The sequence below is a fragment of the Pituophis catenifer genome, unplaced genomic scaffold, assembly GCF_029215685.1.
Source record: "Pituophis catenifer annectens isolate HBS135680 unplaced genomic scaffold, rPitCat1.0.hap2 SCAF_2, whole genome shotgun sequence".
Lineage (NCBI taxonomy): Eukaryota > Metazoa > Chordata > Lepidosauria > Squamata > Colubridae > Pituophis > Pituophis catenifer.
In genome coordinates, this window is record NW_027256882.1 from 269370871 (window position 1) to 269397092 (window position 26222).

Below are 26222 nucleotides of genomic sequence, written 5' to 3' on the forward strand. Positions count from 1 at the left end.
TAATCCTGGTTATACTTGACTTTTTGGGTGTCTGTTGTTCAACCAAACGTACCATTTGTCCCAACATTGGAAATATACGGAGTCCTTTTGATCTCTCAATGCTTTAGTCATTCTGGGATTCTGGCTTCTGGGATTCTTTTCAATTCCTTAAAAAGAGCTTTACTCTTGATTAAGTTAGAAGAGGGAGGAGACCATAAACGTTGGGGCAACGTTGCATTTCACTGTCCAAGTCTCTTTCACAGGGTGGAGAGGTGTTTATTATTTATTTATTATCTGTGTTCCCGGCTGGACCAAACCCAATATCAAGTTTGATCTTTCTTCTGCCAGCTTTTCTCTTTACCCAAAATCTAGTTTATTTCTGCTCTGTCCTGATGGTCCTGACTTTCCTTACATGATTTCTCTGTAACATTCTTATCGTGTTGGAAAGAGTAATAAAAGTAATGTAACCATTTTTAACTTTTTGCTATGTTGGTGAAAACTAGTGGCTGTTGAGAAGAGGCAATTGGCATTTGATTATGCCAGATACCGACCTGATATGCCATCAGGTTGGTATCTGGCATCCTGTTGTTGGAAGGAAAAAGTAGCCTTTCCCTTTAAGGATTGTTGGAAGGCAGAGCTTTCTCTTCTTAAATTCAAAACTCCCGCTGGGAGATTACTTCGCTAATGATTGGAGGTCAGCTGCTTGAGAGCAGAATTAGTTTATTGTTTATAGGAAGGCAGGCAAGAAACAAATACAAGCACAGCATTCCGAGGCTAGCCTGTTTGAACTGTAAGAGTAACCCTTTTTTATATCCTAAAACGTCTTTTGATTTTCTATGTGACCCTTTAAAGTCTTTTAAAATTCTTTTGATTTGGCGTGTGAATCCTTTGATTTGTGTGTGTGATTGTTTTATGGTGTTGAAATCCTTTTTTTGTTTGTGATTGGGTTCTTCCGTCCTGGATCTAGCAAATAAATAATTGTTTTATAGTCCACTCTCTGTTTTTCCCAGCCCTCTGTAGTTGTTTGTTCCCTATAATTATTCAGCTTGCTATTTCTGTGTTTTCTCCTTTTTCTCATGTGTTTAAATTACTTTGGCTTGATTTCTTTTCCTTTTTGGGTGTTTGTTTTTCTTTCCTGTGTCCCATATCTGTTTGGATGTTGCAGGCGCCTGTAATTTTGTCCTTCCTTTGTTGTGGAAAATAGGGTGGCTTCAGCTTCTTAATGGCCCATTGATTAAGGTGGATGCTGAAACTCTGCCTGAGTTTCTGCTTATTTCTTTCAGGGGAATTTCCCTGCTCTTTTAATATTGAGTTTCTCATATCTTCCAACACTGTTAAAACTCTCTTAAAAGTTAAGTCTCGGCAGACGCCTAATTCTCCATTAACTCTTATGCAATGCATACGGAACTCTTTCATTTAACTATGTAAAAGAGAAAATGGCATGGGTTGTTTACCATTTCTATCTCTAGGGCTAGCCGCTTAACTTGGTGAGTGAGAGTGAGAGCAGAGTGAGCAACTCTAATTTTTATCTCTAAGTCCCGTGTTTTCTCTGGGAATCGTGGAGGATTTGTTAAGCTCCGTGCCGAAAGTGCTAATATAAGGCCGGAGACTGAGCGTGCGACCCATTGTGCTTGCAATAGCAATAGCTCTTCCTGTTTTCGTGTTTGACTGGGAGATGCCGGAACGAGGCGACGATCAAGCTCCAGACTCGGTAAAAAAAAATCAATGCATACACTTCCAGATAAGTCTGCATTGGATCGATGTGATTCAATGTTCTGGGTGTCACTCCGTCGTATCTATCTATCTATCTATCTATATATCTATCTATCTATATCTATATATATAGAGAACAGCATAGCTAGGACATAGCCCCAAATTAAGAGCTTTTAAAAATCACCGGTGGTTACCAGGATTGGTTCGCTCTGTTTAATTCTCCAGTTGAGACTAAGTGAATCTTTAGGAATAATTGTGTTGCGTTGTGCTCAGTAGTAGTATTAAAGATAGCATAATTTGATGATTGGAAGCTAGTTTTCATGAAGCAAATCTATGCTGTCGCTAGAATTGAAAACGACTTGGTTGCTGCTAGTTTAGTTTACAGTGATAGCCCCTCTATAGTACAAATTCTGGAGGAGGAGGAGATGTGCTAGTTCATGTGCTTTTACTAGATCATATGGTAGTCCGAGTTCAAAGGAGACACGGTGTTGTCCATCTCTGGACCCGGAGTTGGAACACTGGAAATCCATTGTTGTAGTAACTGTCGGTGTTATTCTATTATGCTGCTCACAGTTTTCAGTTTTTGACAATGCCTGTTTTCAAAACCATTGGAGGCTTCAAAACCATTGGAGGCTTCATTGGAGGCAGAGGACAGGGCTCCTCAGCTGCTGCAGTTTCTAGATCCTTCAGCTGGTGTCACAGTGGGATAGGGTTTAACAGATCAACAGAGTTGGAAGCAGTGGTGGGTTGCTGGATCAGGCGAACTGGTAGCGGCGGCAGTGGCAAGCTCTGCCCACCCAGCCAGACACTTCTGCGGAGAAGTGTTGCACGCACGTGCGAGCGCCCACAAGCAAACCGGTAGCGATGGGTTTTGAAACCCGCCCCTTGTTGGAAGGGACCTTGTAGGTCTTCTAGTCCAACACACACACACCCGGCCCAAGCAGGAGACCCTACACCAGTGATGGTTAACCTTTTCAGCACTAAGTGCCGAAACTGGACGGCGTGCACCTGAGCACCAGAACCTGGAAGAAAGCAGCTGACAGGCGCGCATGCACGCAATGGAACCCGGAAGAGCAGCTGGCGATGGCGTGTGAGAGGGCTCTGTGTGCCACCTCTGGCATGCATGCCATAGGTTCACCATCACGGCCCTACACCATTTCTGACAAATGGTAGTCCAGTCTCTTCTTGAAAGCTTCCAGTGATGAAGCTCCCACAACTTCTGAAGGCAAGCTGTTCCATCGGTTGGTTGTTCTGTCAGAAAATTTCTCCTTATTTCTAGATTGAATCCAGTGGTGAAATCTAAAATTTGTTACTACCTGTTCTGTGGGCGTGGCTTGGTGGGGGGGTGTAATGTGACTGGGTAGGCGTGGCCTTTTTTTTTTTAACTTTTAAAACCATTTTTTCTACAACCTCTTCAGCGAAAAGGTTGTAAAAAAATGTTTTCAAAAGGCTCTGACGATCCCAGCTGAGTTGCCTGATCGGCAGAGGCTTTTTTCTTTTAAAAGCCTCTGCCAATCAGGCAACTCAGCTGGGATCGTCAGAGCCTTTTAAAAGCCTTTGACGATCCCAGCTGAGCCCTGCGATCATCAGAGGCTTTTTTTTTTTTTTTACTTTTAAAAGTATTTTTTTGGCCAAAGAGGTTGTAGAAAAAAATGCTTTTAAAATTTTTTTTAAAAAAGCCTCTGATGATTGCACGGCTCAGCTGGTTATGGGGGAGGGCAGGGATTTTTGCTACCGATTCTCCGAACCACCCACCTCCATCGCTACCGGATCAGCGATCCGGTCCAAACCGGGAGCATTTCACTCCTGATTGAATCTCTCATTGATCAGTTTCCATCCATTTGTGTGGTCAAACTCAAGATCTCTTCCCAGATTCTAGTACACCGTAGAGCAACTGGCGACACATATGGTAGTCATCTATTCCGATGGCATGTCCCACATATCTCATCTGACTTCTGTTAATCAGGGACTCAGTGCTGGTGGATCCACATGATCCAAAACTTCCAGGTCTGCCAAAGAATGCCAAGGATGAAACAGAGAGCATGCATGTGAAATTTCTCCAATTGTTTTGATTATTCCTTTCCTCCTATATGGATATAGGAAAATAGGATAACCACAGCTTTGTAGAGTTTTAGCTTTGTGGAGATATGGATGTGTTGGTTGAGCACTCTAGTACACAGCTGCCCCAGTGCCTGGTTAGCCTTGCTGATCCTGGAGTCAATTTCTTTGTTCAAAGACCCATTGTTTGAGCCAATGATTCCCAGGTATTTGAAGTTGTTTACATTTGTCAGCTGGGTTGTTGTTCATAGTGACCTTTGGTTCTACAAGTTTGGTATTTAGTATTTCAGTGTTATTTAGGCTGATACCAGGCGTAAGAGCATATCAGCATCTGATTGCTGTCTTTGTACACGAGAGCACACAGTCATCCGCAAAGAAGATTTCTTGAAAGACTGTGGCGGCATTCACCAGCAAAGGCCAAAAAGAGAGCCATCCAATCAGGACTGGGGCTAGCACATAATCCTGTTTCGTAAAAAAAGTGCCCTATCATTCTGTCATGTAATGGGATGAACATCACAAATTTCCATTTTCATAATGTCTCAGGATAATCCAGGAAACCTCCCTGTCTACAGTGTCAAATGCCTTTATCAGGCCAATAAAGTCAGAGTAAAGAGGCTTGTTCTGCTTGATGTACTTCTGCTGGATTTGCCTCACAATAGATAGCATGTCTGCTGTACTCCATTCTGGATGAAAGCCACACTCTGCCCCTGGGACATTCCTTTCTGAGACAGGGGCAAGTCTGTTCAGGAGAATGCCAGCAAAGATTTTGCCTCTGATGGATAGCAGAGTGGATATGGATAGTGAGATACCTCTGAAATTTCTGCAGTCTGATTTGCTTCCCTTATTTTATAGTGAGCCACAGTGAGAGTATCAGGGAAGTCATAAGGCGTCTCTTTTGCGAACCAAAAGTCTTCCAACATGTCTTGGGATGCCTGCAAGGTATTTGGATTTAAGGCTTGGTAGATTCTGTCTTGTTGTTTTATTTGAGCTCTTCTGCAAAAATTGCTTTCCTGATCTCTTCAGTAAAGAAAGGCAGGCCTTTGGTATCTAAGACTGGCAGCTAAGGAATCCGCTGTGTGACATCATGATAAACTGTGGACACTCTATTGAGTAAATAGACAATTGACAAGTGTTCAGGTCATGTTTTTTCAGTTCTTCCTGGTCATTGATCAGACTTGATCCATCAGATGATAGCAAGAGGGTGCATTCTGATTTAGAAGTGATTTTATGGCAGTGAAGAACTGTGATGACATGCATGTCTGTATAGGCAAATGTAAAAAATGTTCAAACTGGACCAAATCCCAGGTGATGGGTTTCTGACCCAACCTTTCCAGCCATATTGAGAGGAATGGAATTGTACTCACTAGTGCAGTGCTACCAAGACATTGTTTTGAGAGAAAACAAACATCCCCTAAGTTTGTATGTATTGTGTTGTAAGCCACCGCACCACTGTAGTGATGCCACACTACTGTATGAAGTGTCTGCAATTTGTACAGAAGGAAGCCTAGGCTTTCAGGTGAGTTGAAGTAAAGTGATTTAGAACAGTGTTTCTCAAACTTGACAACTTTAAGGTATGTGGACTTTAATTCCCATCCCTATGGCTGGCTGGGGAATTCTGGGGGTTAAAGTCCACACATCTTACAGTTGCCAAGTTTGAGAAATATGGATTTAGAAGCATTCCCCTGGAGGGAACATTATACAAAACCAAGTCTAGATGAGACCAGCATTTCAGTACAGATTTTCCTAATGGCAAATATATAAAGCTTTCTTAGCTTTTCTTAGGATTTTAGAGTCTCCAACACACTATGTATTGGAACTTTGGACACGAAGGGCCAAGGCAAAAAAAATGGTTGGATAATTGAAAGGAGGATTTCTTCAGATGGCTTCAATCACTTGAAGGTGATTTAAATAACAGAGACTCAAAATTCTGGAATCATCATGCTTAAATGTGCCTCAAGCAAAAGCTGAAACTTTATGTAAAAATAACCTCCAGCCTGTGGAACGGAAAACCAGGTTTTCTTTGCTGTCCATCAGTATGATCCCAAGCTTCAAGGAATTTTTTTTTTGACACACCTCTCCATGCTTGTGTGTTGCAAAAAGGATGAAAAAAAATACCCTTGTGTTTAAAAGTTGAATACTCATCAGCCAGTCCCTTCTACCCAGCAAAGTTGCACTGGAACATCCACCTGTCCATTTTAGGAAATGTGCAAGAAGCAGTAGTGTAAGATGCATATCTGTTTCTTGATACATTCAACTTTGCCTTGAATGGACAGAGAAGTTCACATAATGGCTGTGTGCCGTTCCTTACCCTGAAGGACCAGAAGTTTGGCATGTTTGATTTAGGAAGTTATAAATGTAATTTTGTACAAAAAAAGAGAGATCCTCTATAACAGTGATGGGTAACCTTTTTGCCGGCATGTGCCAAAAGCGGGGGGAGCATGGGGGGATCGTGTGCATGTGTGCCCATACCCGTAATTCAGTGCGCCCCCCCGTGCATGCACAAGTGACACTCCCCCCACGCTCCCCCCACTTTTGGCACGTGATGGCACAGTGGGCCCATTTTTCTTCCTCCCCAGGCTCCAAAAAAGCCTCCAGAGGCCAGAAATGGCCCATTTGCTGACATCTGGTGGAACCAAAAGTCCTGTTTTTTGCCTTCCTCAGGCTCCAGAGGCTTTTTAGGAGCCTGGGGAGGGCGAAAACAGACCTTCCCCACCCCCCAGAGGCCCTCCAGAGGCCAGAAACAGCCAGTTTGCCAACTTCCGGTGGGCCCAGAAGGCCTGAAAATCAGATGTGTGCACCGGAACTGAGCTAGGGCAACGCTCACGTGCCCACTGATATGGCTCCACGTGCCACCTGTGGCACATGTGCCATAGGTTTGCCATCACGGCTCTATAAATTCAAACTGCGTGTACACGTTAGTGTTGAACCAAGCAGTAATTTTTCTTAGAGTTACTAAATTTTACTTGTGAATGTTCAGAAGACCTATATAGTAGATGGCAGTACAAAGATACAAAAAACTTTAACTCTAATCGCTAACTAGATTTCTCTAGCCTAGATCTAGTAAATCCTATTTTATCCTTTTTGTATAAACATGCATATAATTTCTCCAGTTTAAAAAAGTGCTCAATAAAGTCAGGGTAACTTTTCCCGAGACCAAGTCAACCCCAGTTTTTATAGTTACTTTTTGATTCCTATGACTTGCTTTTTCCTCTTAACTTAAGCATTTGATTTATGTATTGTTGTTTTTTATTCCAGTTAAAATATGCTGTGTCCTTTCTGTTCTGGAATACGAACGTTCATTTATAGCCTGCCACTTCTCTTTTAAAAACTGTTTATATTTCAACTCTTTTAATAGTAAGTATAATGTTTTCTCATTAAAAAGTGATAGAGTTGATTTCCGACTGCTTGAATTGCAATATAGAGAGACATTTGTCCCACTGAATGCTTAAAGTAACGAGAATTCATATTAAGAATGCATTTCTATATTGTTTAAAATCATTTCCCTGCTAGTCTAACAATGTTATCAGTGTCTTGTACAATATCAATAATTAATATGCATATACAGGTAGTCCTCGACTTACGTCCACAATTGAACCCAAAATTTGTTGTTAAGTGAGTTTTGCCCCATTTTACGACCTTTCTTTCCACAGTTGTTAAGTGAATCACTGTAGTTGATAAGTTAGTAACCCGGTTGCTAAGTGAATCTGGCTTCCCCATTGACTTTGCTTGTCAGGAGGTCATAAAAGGGGATCACACGACCCTGGGACACAGCAACAGTCATAAATATGAACCATTTGCCAAGCATTTGAATTTTGATCACATGATCATGGGGATGCTGCAAAGGTCGTAACTGTGAAAAACGGTCATAAGTCACATTTTTCAGTGCCGTTATAACTTTGAACAGAACACTAAATGACCTGTTGTAAGTCAAGGACTACCTGTACAGCCAACAGCACTAGAGGTTTTCAATAGTATTTCCCTGTAATGTATCTCTGCAGCTTGTATACAAGATTCTTTGCCATTTTGGAGCCAGCAGCAGATTCTGTACAATCAAATAATGTTGAGTGGTTTGGAGAATTAAACACCCCCCCCCCCCGCCCCCCTACACACACACCACAACCACCAATCTTCCACTGTGATTGAAAACAGAATAAAACTGGTGTTGGTTTTTGGAAACGCAGTAATTCTGCCGAACCCATGTGTGGTCATTTTCTGATTTCCAGAAGTTCTTGCCTCACTGATACCTTGCAATTTTTGAACTTCACTCAGACCACTGAGGAACCACTTAGGCTTGCTATAAACTAGTGTTTTGCAAACCTGGCAATTTTAAAATTCTTCCATTTCCAGCATATTGACTGGGGAATTCTGGGAGTTGAAGTCCATACATCTTAAAGTTGCCAGGTTTCGAAAACACTATTGTAAACCCAGTCAAGCTCTATCTTAACCTTGGAGTAAGAAAAGTAATAGTATTGCCTCTTCGGTCTACTCAAGTTGACCACAGATTTGCATCTTGTGCTAAGTTATAAAATGGTTAGCTTGGTTTCATTTTAGTATGTGCTGTGAATCCAGCCATTATGGTTTTAGTGGGTTGTACAAACTTGCCCAGTGTTTTATTAAAGGCACATTTATGAATCCAACCATCTTAGCCTTTTTTTTAAAAAAAATGCTATTAAAAGTTATCTCTGTGCTAGAATTCAGCTATACGGTGCATTTATAAAAAACTTACAATAAAAAGTTCTGTCTCATTTCTGAGTATACGATTAGGGAAACAGCCCCTTTTTATTAAAGTCATATATACATGAGTGTTTTCAGGGAAAATTTAATTCTACAATTTTATTTCATTGTATGAGGAAACTTTATAGAAATGGAAAGACAATCCCTTCTAACAATATATCCATTTCATTTTTAAGGTTACAGCAACATAGTAAGGGCAAAACATTCTTCTCTAATGGAGGAAGATGCTACTCCTCTTCTAATTCCTGTGGGAGGTGATGAAAATGATCTCGGAGTCCTTAATATTCAGTTCAATCCAGAAGATCTGAAAAGCAAAAGGTGAAAAGAAATGTTTAATTATAGGTTTCAATAGTAATATGGATAGATGGGGGCGGGGGTTTAGCAGTATTCATCTTTTTTAAAAAAAAATCTGGTTATATAGTATCTTCATCTTAATGTTATTTATTTCATTTTATGTTCCTTCATTATATCTTAATTTAAGTGCATGGTGATACCTTATACAGTATAGGGTAGCAACTATCTGTTCTATCTGGGTATCTGCTGAATGTAAAATACAATACAACCATTAATTGTTGCTTCCAACTTTCAAGCGGTGTGATGAGTTTACTAAATTAGCCCTAAGTGTCTGACTTCACACAAACAAACCGCACTTAGGTCTATATTATTTGTCTTCTAGTGGCTAATTTTCTAGGATTACATTGTCAAACCATATTTTAGCCTATTGCATTATGCATACTCAGTGAGTGACTGGGTTCCCTGTTCAACTTGAGCCAGGGTTTTAAAAACAATTTGTTAAATAAATCCCATTTACTATGCTTGTAAGGCAGACTGTGATCTCTAATTGAAGTTAAATGCAATCTGAGCTTTCTGTCTCATTGATACAGCAAATAGCCACTATAGTCAACTCATTTAACCTAGATACTGTACACTCCACTGTCCTAAGATATAACGTGTATTAAATGAATCTAAGAAATAGCTAGAGTTCAATTAATATGGTAAACCTAACATCTTGATTGGAGAATACAGTAATATGCAGGAAGGGAGTACAATATGGGTTTTTGCTGTTGTAACAATTTCCTAGTATATTGTGCAGACGCAGCCAATACCTGAGTTTATATGTAATGTTTACCTGTAAAATTTACTAACCACAATAGCTACTTCATAAAACAGTTAAGTCATAAACCAAACAAACCACATTATAGCTTAATGACACCTGCGCACTGAGTGCAACATGTGTTGCACTCCCAGCATTTTTCAGAAGAGCAGCCTAGTTTGAGAAAAAGGATTCTGGTTTAAATAGCTATATTTAAATATAGTTAGTTCTGTGGAACTGTTATAGACTAAGAATGACTGCCTGGAGCTTGGCTTATTTCTAGGATGTGTGTGGCCATAAATTGTAAATAGTCATCCCCTGGCTATGTTGATAATTGTTTGATGATGTCCAGCTGCTATGTGTTTTTTTATTATGTATTTTATTTCTGGCTCCCTAGATCACGTATGTGAGTATATAAATTGAATAAATAAAAAGAATGCTAGAGTTCTTAATTAAATGAAAAAAAATACTGTGATTATTGAATGGGAAGTCAGAAAAAGTAAAAACTTGATTTAAAAAAATCTTGTTAGTGCCTACACTTAAATATCTGAGAGATCTAGAGCTGAACTATATTTTACAACTTCATCATTATAATATCTGATCTCATGATTTTATATCATTGTTAAAAATTTATGGAAACCCTAATTATAGTTTGAAAAATTATTAGGACCACCAATTTTCTTCGTCCTTATGATTATGTGCCATCAAGCCATTTTTGACTTCTAGCAATAACCTAGATTGTTGTTCTACTTGGCGATTTATCCTTAGCTTGGCCTTTCAGGTCTTCTAATGGTGCATCCATTACCACTGTAACTAAGTCTATCTATTTTGCTGCCATTGTTTTCTCTGTCCTTCCATCTCTCCCAGCTTTGAGCTTTCTCCAGAGAGCTGGGTCATCAGATAATGTATCCGAAGCAGGATAATTTGAGGTTCATCCTTCGTGCCTTGAATGAGAATACTGGGTCGATTTGTTCAATAATAGTGGTTTAAGGTTTCATATTAATCTGCAAGGTCCTGATCACCTTAGACCAGGGGCGTCCAACTCACATCGTCACGGTAGCATCACGTGATGTATCTGAACTTTTCCCCCCTTGCTAAACCGGGCATGGGTGTGGGCAGCGCACATCCGGCCTATGGGCTGGGAATTTGACAGCCCTGCCTTAGACCATCTTCCCTATAGGGAGTGTTTAAATGCACAAAAGCTCATTATGTGACAAATGACAACACAAGGGTCTAAAACCTTTACATTTGTATGTCATGACTTAAATTTATGCAACACAGTAAATCATGATGTGATTTGCTTGCTTGTGGACTAAAACAATATGTGAATCCAATTTATTTAGTAAACCATGGCTTCACAGTTTAACATAGGGTATGAACTTAGTCCATTGTCGTTAATAACAAAAACATTATTAAGGAAACTATAGTTTAGCATGCTGTGTGAATATATCAGGGGTATACTGAAGATGGGCTTTTGATGTAGGAGACAAAGGTCTTGGCGGCCAAATTGGAGAACATGCCTATATTTTTGTAGTAATTGTAGAAAGGAGAACTTTTTAAGAATGGAAGGGAATTGTAACTATGTTTCTAAATTTTTCTGACAGTTTTCTATAATACACTATACTAGTTGGTTATTTTTCCATAAGGGCAGAGCAAATAGAGAGTAGGTAAACACTGCAGAAATATACTCATTGACAGGGCTTACTCTAGAATGAATAGGAAGGTAAGTCTACATATGTAAAGATTGCTCAGGGTCAAACAAAAACAATCATACTACAGATCTCTGGAATTTTGGGTCTTATCCTAAATTTGGTGATGTCCTATTTTACATTTCACTAAACTTTCATGCAATATGCTAAACCACAATGTGATAGATTTGCTTTGGGCTGAATGAAGCCAGCCACTGTAAGTCTTCCAAACCATGATTTATGTGTTTTTTGTGACACAGTAGTTGTGGCAGGAGAACCAGAGAATTGCTGCCTTCCTCAAAATCGGGGCTGTCTAAGGACTTGAGACTGTAGTTTCCAAAGACTTTCTATATGAAAATATAATTTAAGGAAGTCAGCATTATAGCTATCCTCTTAGAAGTTGATTACACATACTTTTGTTTCAAAGTCATCTAATTTTCTGCATACACAAGGAAGATGTGTTTTTCTTAAAAACTTACTCAGCTTTTATCAGTAGGAAGTTATGGAAATCCAAGGCATCTGAAGCACTGAAATTTGTTTTATAGCCAAATTAAGTGCAAGTTTGCAGTGTATATTTCTTGAATCATTGCTACAACATCAGAGGATGATTTGCAAATGCACAAAACACCATTTGCAAGCCAAACAGTATAGGAGGGCTTTGACGTCACTCTATGCTTCAGCTGTGCACATTCACAGGTGTGAATAACTCTAAAACATTACGGAAGAGAAACACAAGAATCTTGAGGGTATGCTGGAGTTGGCAATCTTCTAGGAAATCTGTGTCTCAGCTGACATCATTTTAGGCATGATTGTTCTTGCATTTGTAAAGTGAGGCCTACTTGGAGAGGCTGTGCCATGAGATCAGTGGTAAACTGTATAAGGCTGTTTGGGATAAACATTTTGCATTATCTTATATTGGAAGAATTTAAAGAAAATATTTCTAGGATGACATTTAATCCATCATGTTCAAAATGCTAACATAGATTCTTCCATTTCCTCAAACACAGACCATTTATGTATATAATTTGTGATTCCAGGGATAACTTTATTGGTATTTTGGTCAGCCAGAGAGATACTGAACAATATGTTCTTTGGCTAACATATAAGTGTCATTTTTATTTTGCTCTTGTTCTGTCATAACAGACGATGTGTAGATTCACACAAATAATCCAGAGCCATTGCGAAGGCTATTCCTTTTTAATTAGACTGCCAAAAAATATAACATTATATGAGAGTCCAACTTTACAAGGTTCTTTGGCTTGTATGATTTATTTGCTCATAGTTATTTGACATGAGTAACTGAATTTTCTGTATTCACACTCATCTTCTAACCATGTGGGATCCATTTATAAAAATGATTGCCTGATTCAGTGTTTCTCAGTCTTGGCAGCTTGAACATATGTGCTCATCTCTTAGAATTCTGGGAGTTTAAGTCTGCACATCTTCAAATTGCCACAGTTGAGAAACATTAGCCTGGTTTGGGACTCAGTGCATTGTGTCAATACTACTATGGTGGTAAATCCTGACAGTGCAATGCAGGGGTGTCAAACTCATGGCGTCATGTTGTTGTCACATGACATATCACAACTTTTTCCCCCTTCACTAAACCAGGAGTGGGTGTGGCCAGTGTGTGATGCGTCCGGCCCGCAGGCCGCGAGTTTGACACCCCTGGTGTAACTGTAGCATTTTGCAGAGATCTTCATTAAATTTTGGAATGAGGCTATTGGATTTTAAGATCATGAAAAAAAGACAGTGTGCCTTGCCTGACAACTGTACACGAGAAAGCTTACACAAATAACATCTGAACCTTCTAAAATAATTCTCTATGGACCTTTATGTGATTGACGTTTATGTGATGCTTTTTTAAAAAAAATATAATGAACTTTAGTAAATTAATGTGCTTGTCATTTTAAAGTTATACATGCATAAAAATTATTTTTAGAATAGCTATTTGTTACAATTTGTAGTGACAGACTGACCCCTTATTAATACTGACTTATGCAGTACTCAACTTTTGTTTTTCTTTTAGGCCATTCCATGTAGAACCAACAAATATTGTCAGGGTGAACGATGATACACAGAGAGTAACAGATGAAGCTTCAGCAATGAACAAGCGGATTCACTATTACAACAGACTCACTTCGCCTTCTGACAGAGCACTGGTGAATGAAAGTTGAACTATATTAGCTAGAAAAGCCATGACAGTCTTGGATGTTTTCTCAATTACTTAATCTCTACTAGGAATACTCTAGCAGACATAATCTGATTGATTTTTCTGCATGACCTGAGAGTGGTCCTTTCATCTTGTTTTTTTTTTTAAATCAATTTGTATATTGGAAAGAAAGATGTAATGTCTGATTGTGTTTGTCAAAAATTGGATTATACATAAAGTAGATGTATGAGGATCTGCATATTTCTCTGCATAAAATTACTAGTGGTGACTTTATAAATTATTTCCTATTTCATTAGTAGCAACGTCTGAGAAGCCGATTTCAAGGCAGAGCAAATCCTTTAAAAGTAAAGTTGGTTAATTTGAACAGACCAATTTCTGTGTCAAACAAAAGCGAAAACAGGATTTAATCGGAGCCTGTATGGAGTACTTTATATGAGTCAAAAGAAGTAGCATTAGGTCTGAACATTGTCAGAATGACTGTAACCAAATTTCCCATATCTAGACTTGTGAAGCAAAACAATGCAAAAGATATTGAAATGTTAAAGGTTTAGCCTGAACTAATCCTATGGGTTCCTCTCTTTTGTTAGGTGGCCCCTGATCATGTCCTTCCTGCTCCAGAAGAAATCTATGTGTATAGTCCTTTGGGAACCGCTTGCAAAATTGATGGCTCTACTGATGGTTCTGGCAAAAATTCCAGTATAGTCACAATGTATGTGAAGTGTTCTGCTTCCATTTATTTATCTAAAGTATTCTATTTTGAAATACAGTCTGAATATTGGAATTAGCCTCACATTTGTTGCAAATTTTCTCATGGTTTGTTCTTTGTGTTTTCCCCCTGATTTAGATTCATGATCTGGAATACAATGATGGGTACATCTATATTAAGTATTCCCTGGGGAATAAAACAGGTAACACAATTTTGTGTGTCTATGTTAAGGACAAATTTTGCCTGCTAAATTTTAGCATGAAAGTTTGCATTAATGCCACAATTTGCATAAGCATTTAGTAAATGTTTAATTTTCAAACAGGCTGGATTTACTACTGGAATCTGTATTATTCCGCTGATGGGAATATTGACTCTTTATTGTTGCTACAGAGTTGTGAAATCCAGGTCAATGATACGTAAGTATTCCACATTAAAATATGTGTGGGTCTGCACTTAAGAACATGATTCAAAGATATGCAGTTTTAATGATCACAAGACTACTTTCTCGTCTACGTAGTCTAGAATACACAGGGCTTTCCTAAGGTAATATATGAAAAGGAAAGTAGCAATGAACAAAGTTCATAAGTTCCCAATAATAAGTGAAATGTTCCTGAAGTTCTTAATGAGCAACTCCTAAATCTTTCTGATTTTATCAGATTATATAATTTGACTATCTCAAATTTGGCAGGATGTACAACTCCAAATGTAAATTGGTCTCTTATGTACATTTGTAGATTGGAGAGCCATCAAATAGTTGACTGGATTCCTATCTATATAAATTACATGATTGATTTAACATTTAGAGAAGCTGAAGTTTTGGTGGTCTAGCCTTTTATTTTCACTGGTGTCCCTTATTGGAGCCATGGAGGTTTACTGGGTGCTAATGACTAATTTTCTTTTCAATACTGGAAATATTTATAGTAAGTATACATTTTTCTTTTAATTGCTTGCATGTGGGACAGAATATTTCTAGTTAATAAATAGATACAAGGGACCCTTGGGATTGCATTAGTTCAGAAAAGCTTTAGCTTCTCTAAATGATCATATGAGAGAGAGAGAGAGAGAGAGAGAGAGAGAGAGAGAGAGAGAGAGAGAGAGAGAGAGAGATACAAGTCAACTATTTAATGGTTCTCAACTCTACAAATGTATCTACAAATACACACACAAACACATACTGTATATAACTGTATGTAATATACAGTATAGAAATATACTGTATATTTCTTTCAGTTTGTGCTTTACTTTATACCATGGGTGTCAAACTCGTGGCATCACGTTGCTGTCATAGGATGTTTTGTGACATTTTTCCCATTTGCAGAGCTGGGATGGGTGTGGCCTGCATATTTATTTATTTATTTATTTATTTATTTATTTATTTATTTATTTTTCATATTTGTATACCACCCTACTCCTGAAGGACTCAGGGCGGTGAACAGCCATAATAAATACAAATACATATAGAAGTTAAAAACTATTAAGAAACAGATTAAGTAATTTAGGCTCAAAGATTAAAAACATTCAAATTTATCTAAAGAGGTTTAAAACCCAGTTTAAAAGCCAGTTTAAAAGCCAATTAAAAAGGGAGAGTTAGGCCAGACCAGCTTGTTGGAATAGAAATGTTTTCAGGGCACGGCGGAATATGTGTAAGTCTTGGATGTTTTGTAACTCCGGGGGAAGCCCGTTCCAGATGGTAGGTGCCCCCACAGAAAAGGCTCTCCCCCTGGGGGCCGTCAGTCAACATTGTTTGGCCGACGGCACCCTGAGGAGTCCCTCTCTATGGGAGCGAACTGGTCGGTGAGAGGCTATTGGTGGCAGGAGGTGGTCTCGTAAGTACCCTGGTCCTGAGCCATGGAGCGCTCTAAAGATAGTAACCAAAACCTTGAAGCGCACCCGGAAGACCACTGGGAGCCAGTGCAGCTCGCGCAGGAGGGGGGTTACATGAGAGCGCCACATTGCTCCCATCACCACCCGCGCGGCCGCATTCTAGACCAGTTGGAGCCTTCGGGTGCTTCTCAAGGGGAGCCCCATGTAGAGAGCATTACAATAATCCAGGCATGAGGTGACAAGGCCCGCCGGCCGCCAGTTTGACACCCCTGCTTTATACAAATAATCATAATAATAGCAGTGTCCCTTTTGTTTTAAGCCTGTCATCAGCCTGCTGGGAATCAAACTTTCTTTGTAATACCAGCATTAATTCAAATTGGTATCTAGAATGTTTAGATACATTTTAGAAGACCTTAAAACAATTAGCACAGAATTAAATCAGTATCTTGTTTTTCTTCTTTTCAGCTTCAGTAGATACCTCAACTTGGGAATTCCCAGATGTTTGTAAATATTACTTTGGATCTTTTGGTCAATGGTCTAGCCTTTTATTTTCACTGGTGTCCCTTATTGGAGCCATGGTGGTTTACTGGGTGCTAATGACTAATTTCCTTTTCAATACTGGAAAGTGTATTTATAGTAAGTATACATTTTTCTGTTAATAAATAGATACAAGGGGTCAATAAATAGATAGAAGGGGACCCTTCGGATTGCATTAGTTCAAAAAAAAAAAGTCAGCTTCTCTAAATATTAAATAAAACATGTAATTTAAATAAATGCACATATGCATAGGGATTTTAGAAAAGATAAAAATCTCTTCTAATATAAGAATATATATTGTTACCTTTCCTTGGGCATAAAAATGAAGTCATCAAGGTAATAGATTTTAAAATTATAGAACTTCAGAGACCAAGGAGAAAGAGGATGAAGGGTCGAAAGTCATGATAGAAGAGATTCTGAAGCAATTCTTTCATAGACACTGTTCTTTCACCATTTTCTTCCCATTAGCTCCAATATGACAGGAAATATATGTCTGCAGACTTCAGAGCAAGAATTCTTTCCTACCGTCACATTCCAGTGCCAAGTTGAGAGAACAGTAGATCTGATAGATTCTAAGAAACTGCTGTCCTTCATTTGACATGCTTCTAAACTTTGTCCTTTAACATTGAAAAATGTGGTTGGTTGTTGAATCTAAAACTAGATGTACAATTCTTTTTCCAAACTCTCCTAAGTAGTCCTCGACTTAGGACCACAATTGAGCCCAGAATTTATGTTGCTAAATGAAAAATTTGTTAAGTGAGTTTTTGCCCCATTTTACGACTTTTCTTGCCACATTTGTTAAGGGAATCACTGCAGTTGTTAAATTAGTAACATGAGTAACAGATTTAAGTGAATCTGGCTTCCCTATTGACTTTGCTTGCCAGAAGATTGCAAGGGATGATCACATGATCCCGGGAACACTGCAACCATCATAAATATGAATGTACAGTAAATCACGTGACCATGAGGAAGTTTCAATGGTCATAACTGTGAAAAATGGTCATAAGTCACTTTTTTATTGCTGTTGTAACTTTGGTCACTAAACAAACTAAACAGGTTGAGCATTACCTGTAACTGAAGGCCCAATGTATGTATACATTTCTTTAGGGTTTTTTTTTATAAATCACAGAGTTGACACCAAGTAATTTCTTAACTAACTCTTAAATTAACAGAAATAACAGTATTTTTGTGTGTGCGGGTGGTGGCCTGAATTAACAGCTATTCCAGGAAAAGCCTCTTGCATCTTGACATCCTAGTACTGAGTTAAATATTTTGCATACAAGCACGTTCTTCATTTTACAGCTACTTTTTGAGCTTAAATATTTACTCATGATTTGAGTGGATTACCTTACTTTTCTAATCATATCATGTATCCTACTATTGTTTTCTGGCCTTACACACATTTACTTGGAAGTAAGTAGTAGTTGGTTGCAATAAGCCTATTACAATTAGAAATAATTTGCTGTCAAGTAGATAATTTTATTTTATTAATACAGTGCTTCCCAAGCCTGGATAATTACTCAAAATTGGATAAAAGGGAGGTTTTTTGGGTAATGACACAAAGACATTACCCATCACAACAGGAACATTTAAATTGACTTATATATTGCCACATGTACCAAAATGTATTTGAAAATCTCCTAAAGTATTCCTATTAAGACAAAAATGGTGAAATTGCCAATGGAAATTTGTTGACATGACATAAAAATCGTTCAATGATATTGTTTCTATAATGCAGGTATTCCCTGAGTTATAACTTTTCATCCGGTGACCACTCAAAGTTGTGATGGTGGGGAATGAAGGGACTTGGGACTGATTCTCAAAATATGATAAGATTTCCTAATAAGAAGTTTTTGGGTAATCAAGGAAAATGTTTGGGAAGCATTGCATTAATGACATATTTACTTGTTTAAACAATTTAGCCACTAGATGGCAATATATGCACTGCAGTGTGAAAAGGTAGACAAGACCAGGCAAAAAATTTTTCTTCTTGTAGATGGGTTCTCTCTCCCAATTTTATTTAAATGCATTAATAATGCCATGGAGTATATGCAGAAACAAAATACTTACAACCTTTAATTAAATTGTCTAGAAGTCTGGAAGTAGCTAATAGGCAATCATTATGCCTTCACTGTTGATACTGTATATGTTGAAACCAGTAAAGTAAAAATCATATTCTGTTTGATTGGTTAACTTTTCCATTTAACCAGTTTTCCAGTATATTTTCCACCATATGGAAATACTCAGATTCTTTCCTGTTCTCCAGAATCTTGCTGCTACCTGTCTGACTGCAAACAATAGAAGTATATCAACTTTCTATGTTTCAATGTGTGATTTCTATTATTTTTTAAAAATAAGTCAGTGTAGAATCTGATATGTGGAATAACTTTACAAGACCATACATATGGTACAATGAACCTTTTTCTTATACATTCTTTTCTCCAAACTCATAAAGTTTATACTAGAGTTTATCATGTTAAGCTTTTTAGGCATTAAATGTCACCTGTAAAATATTTTGAGTTTTCCCTAATTTTGGCCAAAATTGGTGTCAATGAGTTTCTGAGCCTGCTGGATAACTATTAAATTATAGGTGAAGAAATTTCTATATTTAGTTTCCATATTGGTTTCAGCCAATTCAAGATGTTTGTGTTGTCTTCTAATAGAATATTGTAATTTAGATCTTATGATTCATAGAGACAGATAAGATTACAGATTGTCCTTGATTTATGACCACAATTGACCCCAACATTTCAAGGATAACTGTCCCTTTCCACATCATTATTATTCCAGTGCCTTTAAGGTTTCATGAGAAAATATTCAAATTAACCATATTTCAAAACTCCTCTTTTTAGTGGAAGTTAAGATATATCATAGGTTGAACTGATTAATTATGTGCCATCAATTTTCACTCCTAGCATCCACATAGATAGATTTTCTCCAAGATGATCAATCTCTAGCCTGGTATTTCAATTCTTGTCTTGGATCTGTTGATTCAACATACTCTTTGTGCTTATACTTTGTACTTATATTTTGTTTTTCTCCTGAAGCTGGATTAAAAAATGGAAATTTCATGAAAAAGAGATCCAGTTCTCCCCAGAAGCATTTCGTTAATATTGTTTTTAGTGCATATTATGAATGTTCTAAAACATATTTCTTTTGGAACAATGTTCTGTGCCCTTAAGTCAGTTTCCTTATTTTTTTTTAGATTATATTCATGATATTAATGTAACAGACATTGTTCCTGGTACAAATGGAAGCAATAGAGGTAAGCAAACTGGAAAAATATTTCTTGCTGTTGCAGTGTTCCAGTACATTGGAGTCTGGTTTACCTTAAGGACAAAATTCTCAATAAATATACCCCTTTTCAACATTATGGGGCTTTTGGGATGGGGGATCATTTGTAAGCCTTGCATGTTTGAGTTCTTCATAGATTCAATCTAAACAGAGAGAAATAAGCTTGGAAAATAATCCCTGAACAATAAATCAATAACATGATATTGTCTTACTTTCAGATAGATAATAAGTGAAGACCACACAGTGTTTCTTTGACTCAAATTCTCAAGCATGGTAGTAGATGCTGGTAATAAGTGCATTTTACAACTTCTGTCTTTTCAGGTAGAGAGGTTTAAATACAGCCTTTCCTCAAATAATGAATCTTTCATTTGCTTGGGCGAACAATTGAGAATTGGTGCCATAGGTTTCTGCAAATCTTAAGGCATGAAATTTATAGCCTAGCCTTCCAGACTACAAGATAAATGAGAACAAAAAAGAGGGTCCAGAATTGTTGGTCTTGCCCATCCTGTCAATCTCACTTTTTAGCTTCTTTAAAAGTCATATGACAGAAGGAGGTAATACTGTATGTCCTTGTTTTCAGAAGTTGCCTACCCTGAAATAGTTGTACCATGTATGACCTCAGCCAATATGCTTCCATGAAATTTAAAATTGACTAAATATACAAAATGTTTGAACGTTGTCCATGGGGTCGCGATGGATCGGACACAACTAACAACAACAACAAAATGTTTATCAAGGCAAAAGGCTAAGTAATATTTAAAAGAGGTGCAATTAATTAAAAGCAACCAAAAGAATATACCTTGGGGAAAAAATGACATTCAGACATTTGCAGAGCAGGGATCATACTTTCACATCAAAAACATCTTAGTTTTAAAAGCTTATTTTAAAAGCTACCCTGATTTTATTTCATAATTTGTTGTGACATGATTCCCTTCTTAACTCTGCTAGTTATACGTTGTATCAAACAAATGGGAAGAATTCAGCCATGACCGTAACTTCACATAAATTTCAGAAATGCTATTAATTTTCCCTCAAACACTACAGTTATATTAATAGCACAGAACAAACAAGACTGGAAAAATAATGCGAATGATTCTTTTACATCTATTTATTCTGTACAAAGGTTTGTGCTTCAGGGACTTGTAGCCAACTAGGCAAAAGGCCAGCATGGGATGAAAAAAATAGCCTTGGGAAATTTCCATGAATGTCCTAGTTAGTGCATACTTTCTGTATAAATCGTGGATAATGACATCTTATACTAAATTCTCAAAAAGATAGCCTTTTGCCATAGAAAGAAGTTATTACAACCTGTGTAATTTTGGTCTTCCGCCTAGATCTAACCTAGTAATTTCCAACATGGTATCTTTTGAATATTGGGGAGTTGTGAGAATCAAATCAAATCAAATCAGATATTTATTATGGTCATATACTTCATAAATAAAAGTCAAAAATCCCATTTGGAAAATACTGCACAACTGTGAGGAAGTTGTATAAAATGAATGGTGGCAAATTTAATAAAAGGAATAGTACTCTGGGACTCCTGTTTTGGTCGCCATGATGTAAAAAAGATGTGGAGACATTAGAAAGAGTGCAGAGAAGAGCAACAGAGATGATTAGGGAACTGGAGGCTAAAACATATAAAGAACAGTTGCTGGAATTAGTATGTCTAAGTTTAATGAAAAGGACTGGGGGAGGTGACATGATAACAGTGTTCCAACATCTAAGGGGTTGCTACAAAGAAGAGGGAGCCAACCTATTCTCCAAAGCATCTGAAGGCAGGATAAGAAGCAATGGGTGGAAACTAATCAAGAATAGAAGTAACCTAGAATTAAGGAGAAATTTCCTAGCAGTGAGAACAATTAATCAGTGGAACAACTTGCCTGCAGAAGTTGTGAATGCTCCAACACTGGAAGTTTTTAAGAAGATATTGGATAATCATTTGTCTGAAATGGTGTAGGGTTTCCTGCCTAGGCAGGGGGTTAGACTAGAAGACTTCCAAGGTCCCTTCCAATTCTGTTTTTCTGTTCTGTTCTGATTTTTCTTCATGTGTATTAATATCTTAAAAATATCAGAAAGCTCCTTCCCTTCTAGAGTTCCATTTGTCTGAAGCTGTTGCTTAATTGTGTTCTTTTCCCTTTTGTGTGCAAAAGTATTATATACAACACAGAAATCTGTAGTTAAAGGAAAGAATGCTGGATGTGAATGCAGTATACTGTGATGAATCTACATTGCATTTATAGTTTGAACTTGTAACTCACTTAAGAGTCAAGTTGTGGGGCCTATGAAAAATCAAAAATAAGTAAACTGATATTGGAATTTGCTGACATCCAGGAGAACCATCCTTTAACTAAGATGCAGAGTAACCTTACATGACATGTAAAAATTCCACACTGCTTATGTACTGCTTAGAAGCCTACAGTTTGGTAAACTGTATCCTTGGCTCCTAATAATGATCGAAAAGATTATTTTGCAGCTTACGTGGCATCTTTCCAGAATTTGGACTTGTTTAAGTAAGCTAGAATTGAGGCAACGCTCTAGAAGGAAACAAATTTGAGAGTAAGGGGAAGACAAAACACATTCAGAGACATTAGGAGTCTAATAAAACAAAAAATATATGAGGAATTATGTATATGATGGATGCCAGAGTATTAGCAGTTTCTTTCCTGTTGAGTGTACTTGTGGATTGTGGTAATTGCTCTCATTCTAACGCCAGCTCAGCTGGCTTCCTGATGTTATGCATGTGTTTTGCAATTGGTATGCACCCAAAGGATGTGTTCCATGATACATTGTACCTCAAGCTAGATACATACTTTGCTATGTAGCTAATTCTGAGAAAGTACCAATTCCCTATTTAAGATTTATGACAAAAGGAAAAGAGGATCACCTTCTCATAAGCAACCTGGTAATTCTGAGGAGACTCGGGAAGCAAAAAGTTGCCAACAAGCTTTTCTGTGCAAGGAGTTATAAATTAGAGTCAGACTTAGCCAATTAAAAATACTAGTCAGTGTTCAAAGTGATTTGAGCAACAAAAGTAGTGGTGATTTCATTGGACATTACAGCACTGCCCACCCTGCTGAAATGTTTTGAGTGAAATAAGACCAACAATCATTTTAATTGATAGTACATGTATCTAGAGACAACCTGACTTATCAATATACTGCAGAGCTATAACCCTTTGGTAGTTGTCTTGATCCTTTTTCTTTTGTTCAGTGGAACAAATGGTGAATAGTGTCAGGGTTCCAAGTAACACCCCCAATGAAATAAGACTCCGAGTTTGAGTTTCCTCAAAGTTCATTTTTATTAGAGATGTCATATTGGCACATCTGGGAAAACCTAAATCTGAAAGTTCCCACCCAAAGGAAAGTTCAAGTCCCTGCCCAGCACCCACATGTCCATCACATGGTCCAATCATCCACCATCCAAAACTGGAGATGCCACCCAATCACCTCATAGCAGCTGCAGGGCACGGTGGCCTTGACTCTCTGAGAAAAGAATGTTATTTTGACTATCACCCATACTCCATACAATCCCCCCTCCCATTTTCCCACAGTAGAAAATGTGGCAGGCCTGAAGGCCTAACTGTAAAAGATGGCTTCCAGGTCTGACAAATAGGGGAAGAGAGTATGAATTTACAGAGCTGCGATAAATGAAATGTTAAAGAAATGCAGTATTCTATAGATTGCACAGCACATCTTTCTCTGACACAGACCTAACAACCACATGGCAGCATGAAAAGGGCAGTTTGCATGATTGAAGGATTTATCCAAGAGGTGTTTTGGTGTTACTGGAGTGCAGCTCCCATTATTCTGGGCAGCATTGCCTTTCGTCATGTTGTCTGGAAATGGCAGTAACTACAGTTAAGTTATCTGAAGGACACCAAGCAAAGGAAGTGTCACTCCCAATATGCATTTCTTACCTGTAAGAATTATGTGTGCACATAAACAATATGGAGATCATGCTTAAAGAAAAGTAAGCCTGGCATAAACAGAGCTGCTGTGTTTTTTGTTTTTGTGCCCTTATACCAGTGTTGACTCCTGGCAAATACCTGGACTAATCCCTGTGGTTTTCTTGTCATAATTTTGGAAGTAGTTTGCCATTGCCTTCTTACTAGGGCAAAGAAAGTCAATGACTGGCCCAAGGTCACCCAACTGCATTTGTGTCTAAGGCAAAACTAGGACACCATCTCCTGGTTTCTAGCTGGTGCCTTAACCACTACAGGAAACTGACTCTTTTCTATGGATTTGAGTTCACATTTTAATTTATTCTCAGGTTATTATTTTGCTTTAGACATAAAGGATTCTTTGACATGGGATGAATGCAAGGGTGAAATGCTCCCAGTTCGGACTGGATCGCCTGACCCAGTAGCGATGGAGGCGGGTGGTTCGGAGAACCGGTAGCAAAAATCCTTGCCCCCCACCCCCATGCCCAGCTGAGCCGCACAATCATCAGAGGCTTTTTTTTTACTTTTAAAAGCATTTTTTCTACAACCTCTTCAGAGGTTGTAGAAAAAATGCTTTCAAAAGGTTCTGATGATCCCAGCTGAGTTGCCTGACCTACAGAGGCTTTTTTTCTTTTAAATGCCTCTGACGATCAGGCAACTCAGCTGGGATCGTCAGAACCTTTTGAAAGCATTTTTTACAACCTCTTTGCTGAAGAGGTTGTAGAAAAAATGGTTTTAAAAGTAAAAAAAAAAATTGGCCACGCCTACCCAGTTACATTACCCCCCAAGCCACGCCCACAAAACCGGTAGTAACAAATTTTAGATTTCACCACTGGATGAATGGCTATTAGTCTTAATGGCGGTGAGACTGCTGTGAAGGGAATCTAGTAGAGTTCCTTGATTGGCCATTGTAAGAATAGACTACTGGATTATTTGGACCAGCAGGGCACTGCTTATACTTTTTTGAAGAGGTTAATTAATGCCGTGTTTCTCAACCGTGGCAATTTTAAGATGGGTGGAGTTGCCCGGAATTTCCACCCAACCAAGATTGAGAAACATTGAGCTAATGTTCAAGCTTTGATTTCCCGCATATAGTTTCTCATCATCACCATCATCACCCAAGTGCAAATGATTTCCTTAAGCTAAACAATCATTTTCTTTCCTTTCTAATTTTACAGTAATATGTCCAAGTGATGGTACCCATAAAATACCAGGAAACGCAACTTTTGAATTTACTTCTACCAATGCTGTTGGATTTGAGGAATTTGAAAAGTGGTGGGACAAATCCAAAACCGTTCCATTTTATTTGACCATCATTCTTCTACTGTTGAATTTTAAATCTCCATCTTTCTTTGCCAAATTTAACATATTAGGTATGTAGTAGTTATTCAAAATTATGCAAATAGATTCTTTTAGATATCTTGACTCAATAAATTTCTTATTAGTTGTGGGCCTCACTACACAAAAGATTGTTGCTCCAATTTTTCAGCATCTCATAAAATTTAAAACTTGACAAGAGCAATAACAGACCTTGAATTAACTTGGAGCAGCAAATGTTGGGGAAGATTTCATATGTTGTTTTAGTTCTTCAACCTCTCTTTCCACTGGAAAATGCTTCCTTATAATGACAGTGCTCCCACTAGTAACTGGAAAGCAATTTCGTCCAGAATTAATCATGTTTAATGATCCCTCAAAATGTTTAACTTTTGCTAGTTGACATCTCTAATTGTGTTTTTTTAAACTTTAAAAAGAGCAGTAATCCAGTTGTGAATCTATCACATTGTGTAGTTCAGCCAAGGAAGAAAGAACGAATTGTCTACCTTAGCCATAACAGAAAAGTTTCAAACTTTTTGCATTCTCCTTATTTCTTTTTTTATTCAATTGGAGATATTCCTTAAATTAGTAAAAGACTAAAACAAGACACTGAACGGTTAGAAAGCCATAGGAGTTTATATTTTTGCTCATTTTGTTTCCAGTTTTTCAAATGCTGTTTTGTTTTCTCTGTATGCAATATATTCACACACCTATAAGAAAGTAATAGGTAAAGTAATATGAAAGTAATAGATAGGGTGAAATTATATGTTGTATAGCAATATTGTTCTGAAATATTGTAAAGCAAGGCAGCAATGCAATCTGCTATTTGTTCTTGAATATCAGATCATGTTTATGAAAATGGATGTGTAAAATATGCTCGCTTTATGTTGCAGGAAGTTTTTGTACTGCAAATTCATTTTTTTTAAATGAAAATATCCACATTTAAAAGCACATTTGTGTTTTGTTACTGTGTCTAGAATTTCTAGTCTCCAAAACTTTGATTAAGTTTTCTTTCAGATAATTATTATGAGAACAGTAGTAATAATGATTTTAAGCTCACAATTCGATTAAAATTATTTTGTCCTCCCACTAACGTATGTTCCAGTTTGGTATTGTTAAATATGATGTCAAGTAACTTCATAGCAATAGCAATAGCAATAGCACTTAGA

The 26222-nt window shown here is 37.7% G+C and overlaps 1 protein-coding gene across 1 annotated transcript in view; it reads left to right on the forward strand.

The window, feature by feature from the left end:
- Positions 1-1647: 1647 nt before the first annotated feature.
- The window catches only part of SLC38A9 (solute carrier family 38 member 9), a 44901-nt gene continuing 20326 nt past the window's right edge, over positions 1648-26222 (forward strand). Inside the window, exons 1-10 of the mRNA XM_070935882.1 lie at positions 1648-1690; positions 7006-7104; positions 8661-8802; positions 13295-13427; positions 14026-14147; positions 14283-14346; positions 14467-14560; positions 16434-16604; positions 19711-19770; positions 24918-25112. Coding sequence (XP_070791983.1) covers positions 8699-8802; positions 13295-13427; positions 14026-14147; positions 14283-14346; positions 14467-14560; positions 16434-16604; positions 19711-19770; positions 24918-25112 — 943 coding nt within the window. The 5' untranslated portion in view covers positions 1648-1690; positions 7006-7104; positions 8661-8698. The remainder of the gene's footprint in view (positions 1691-7005; positions 7105-8660; positions 8803-13294; positions 13428-14025; positions 14148-14282; positions 14347-14466; positions 14561-16433; positions 16605-19710; positions 19771-24917; positions 25113-26222) is intronic.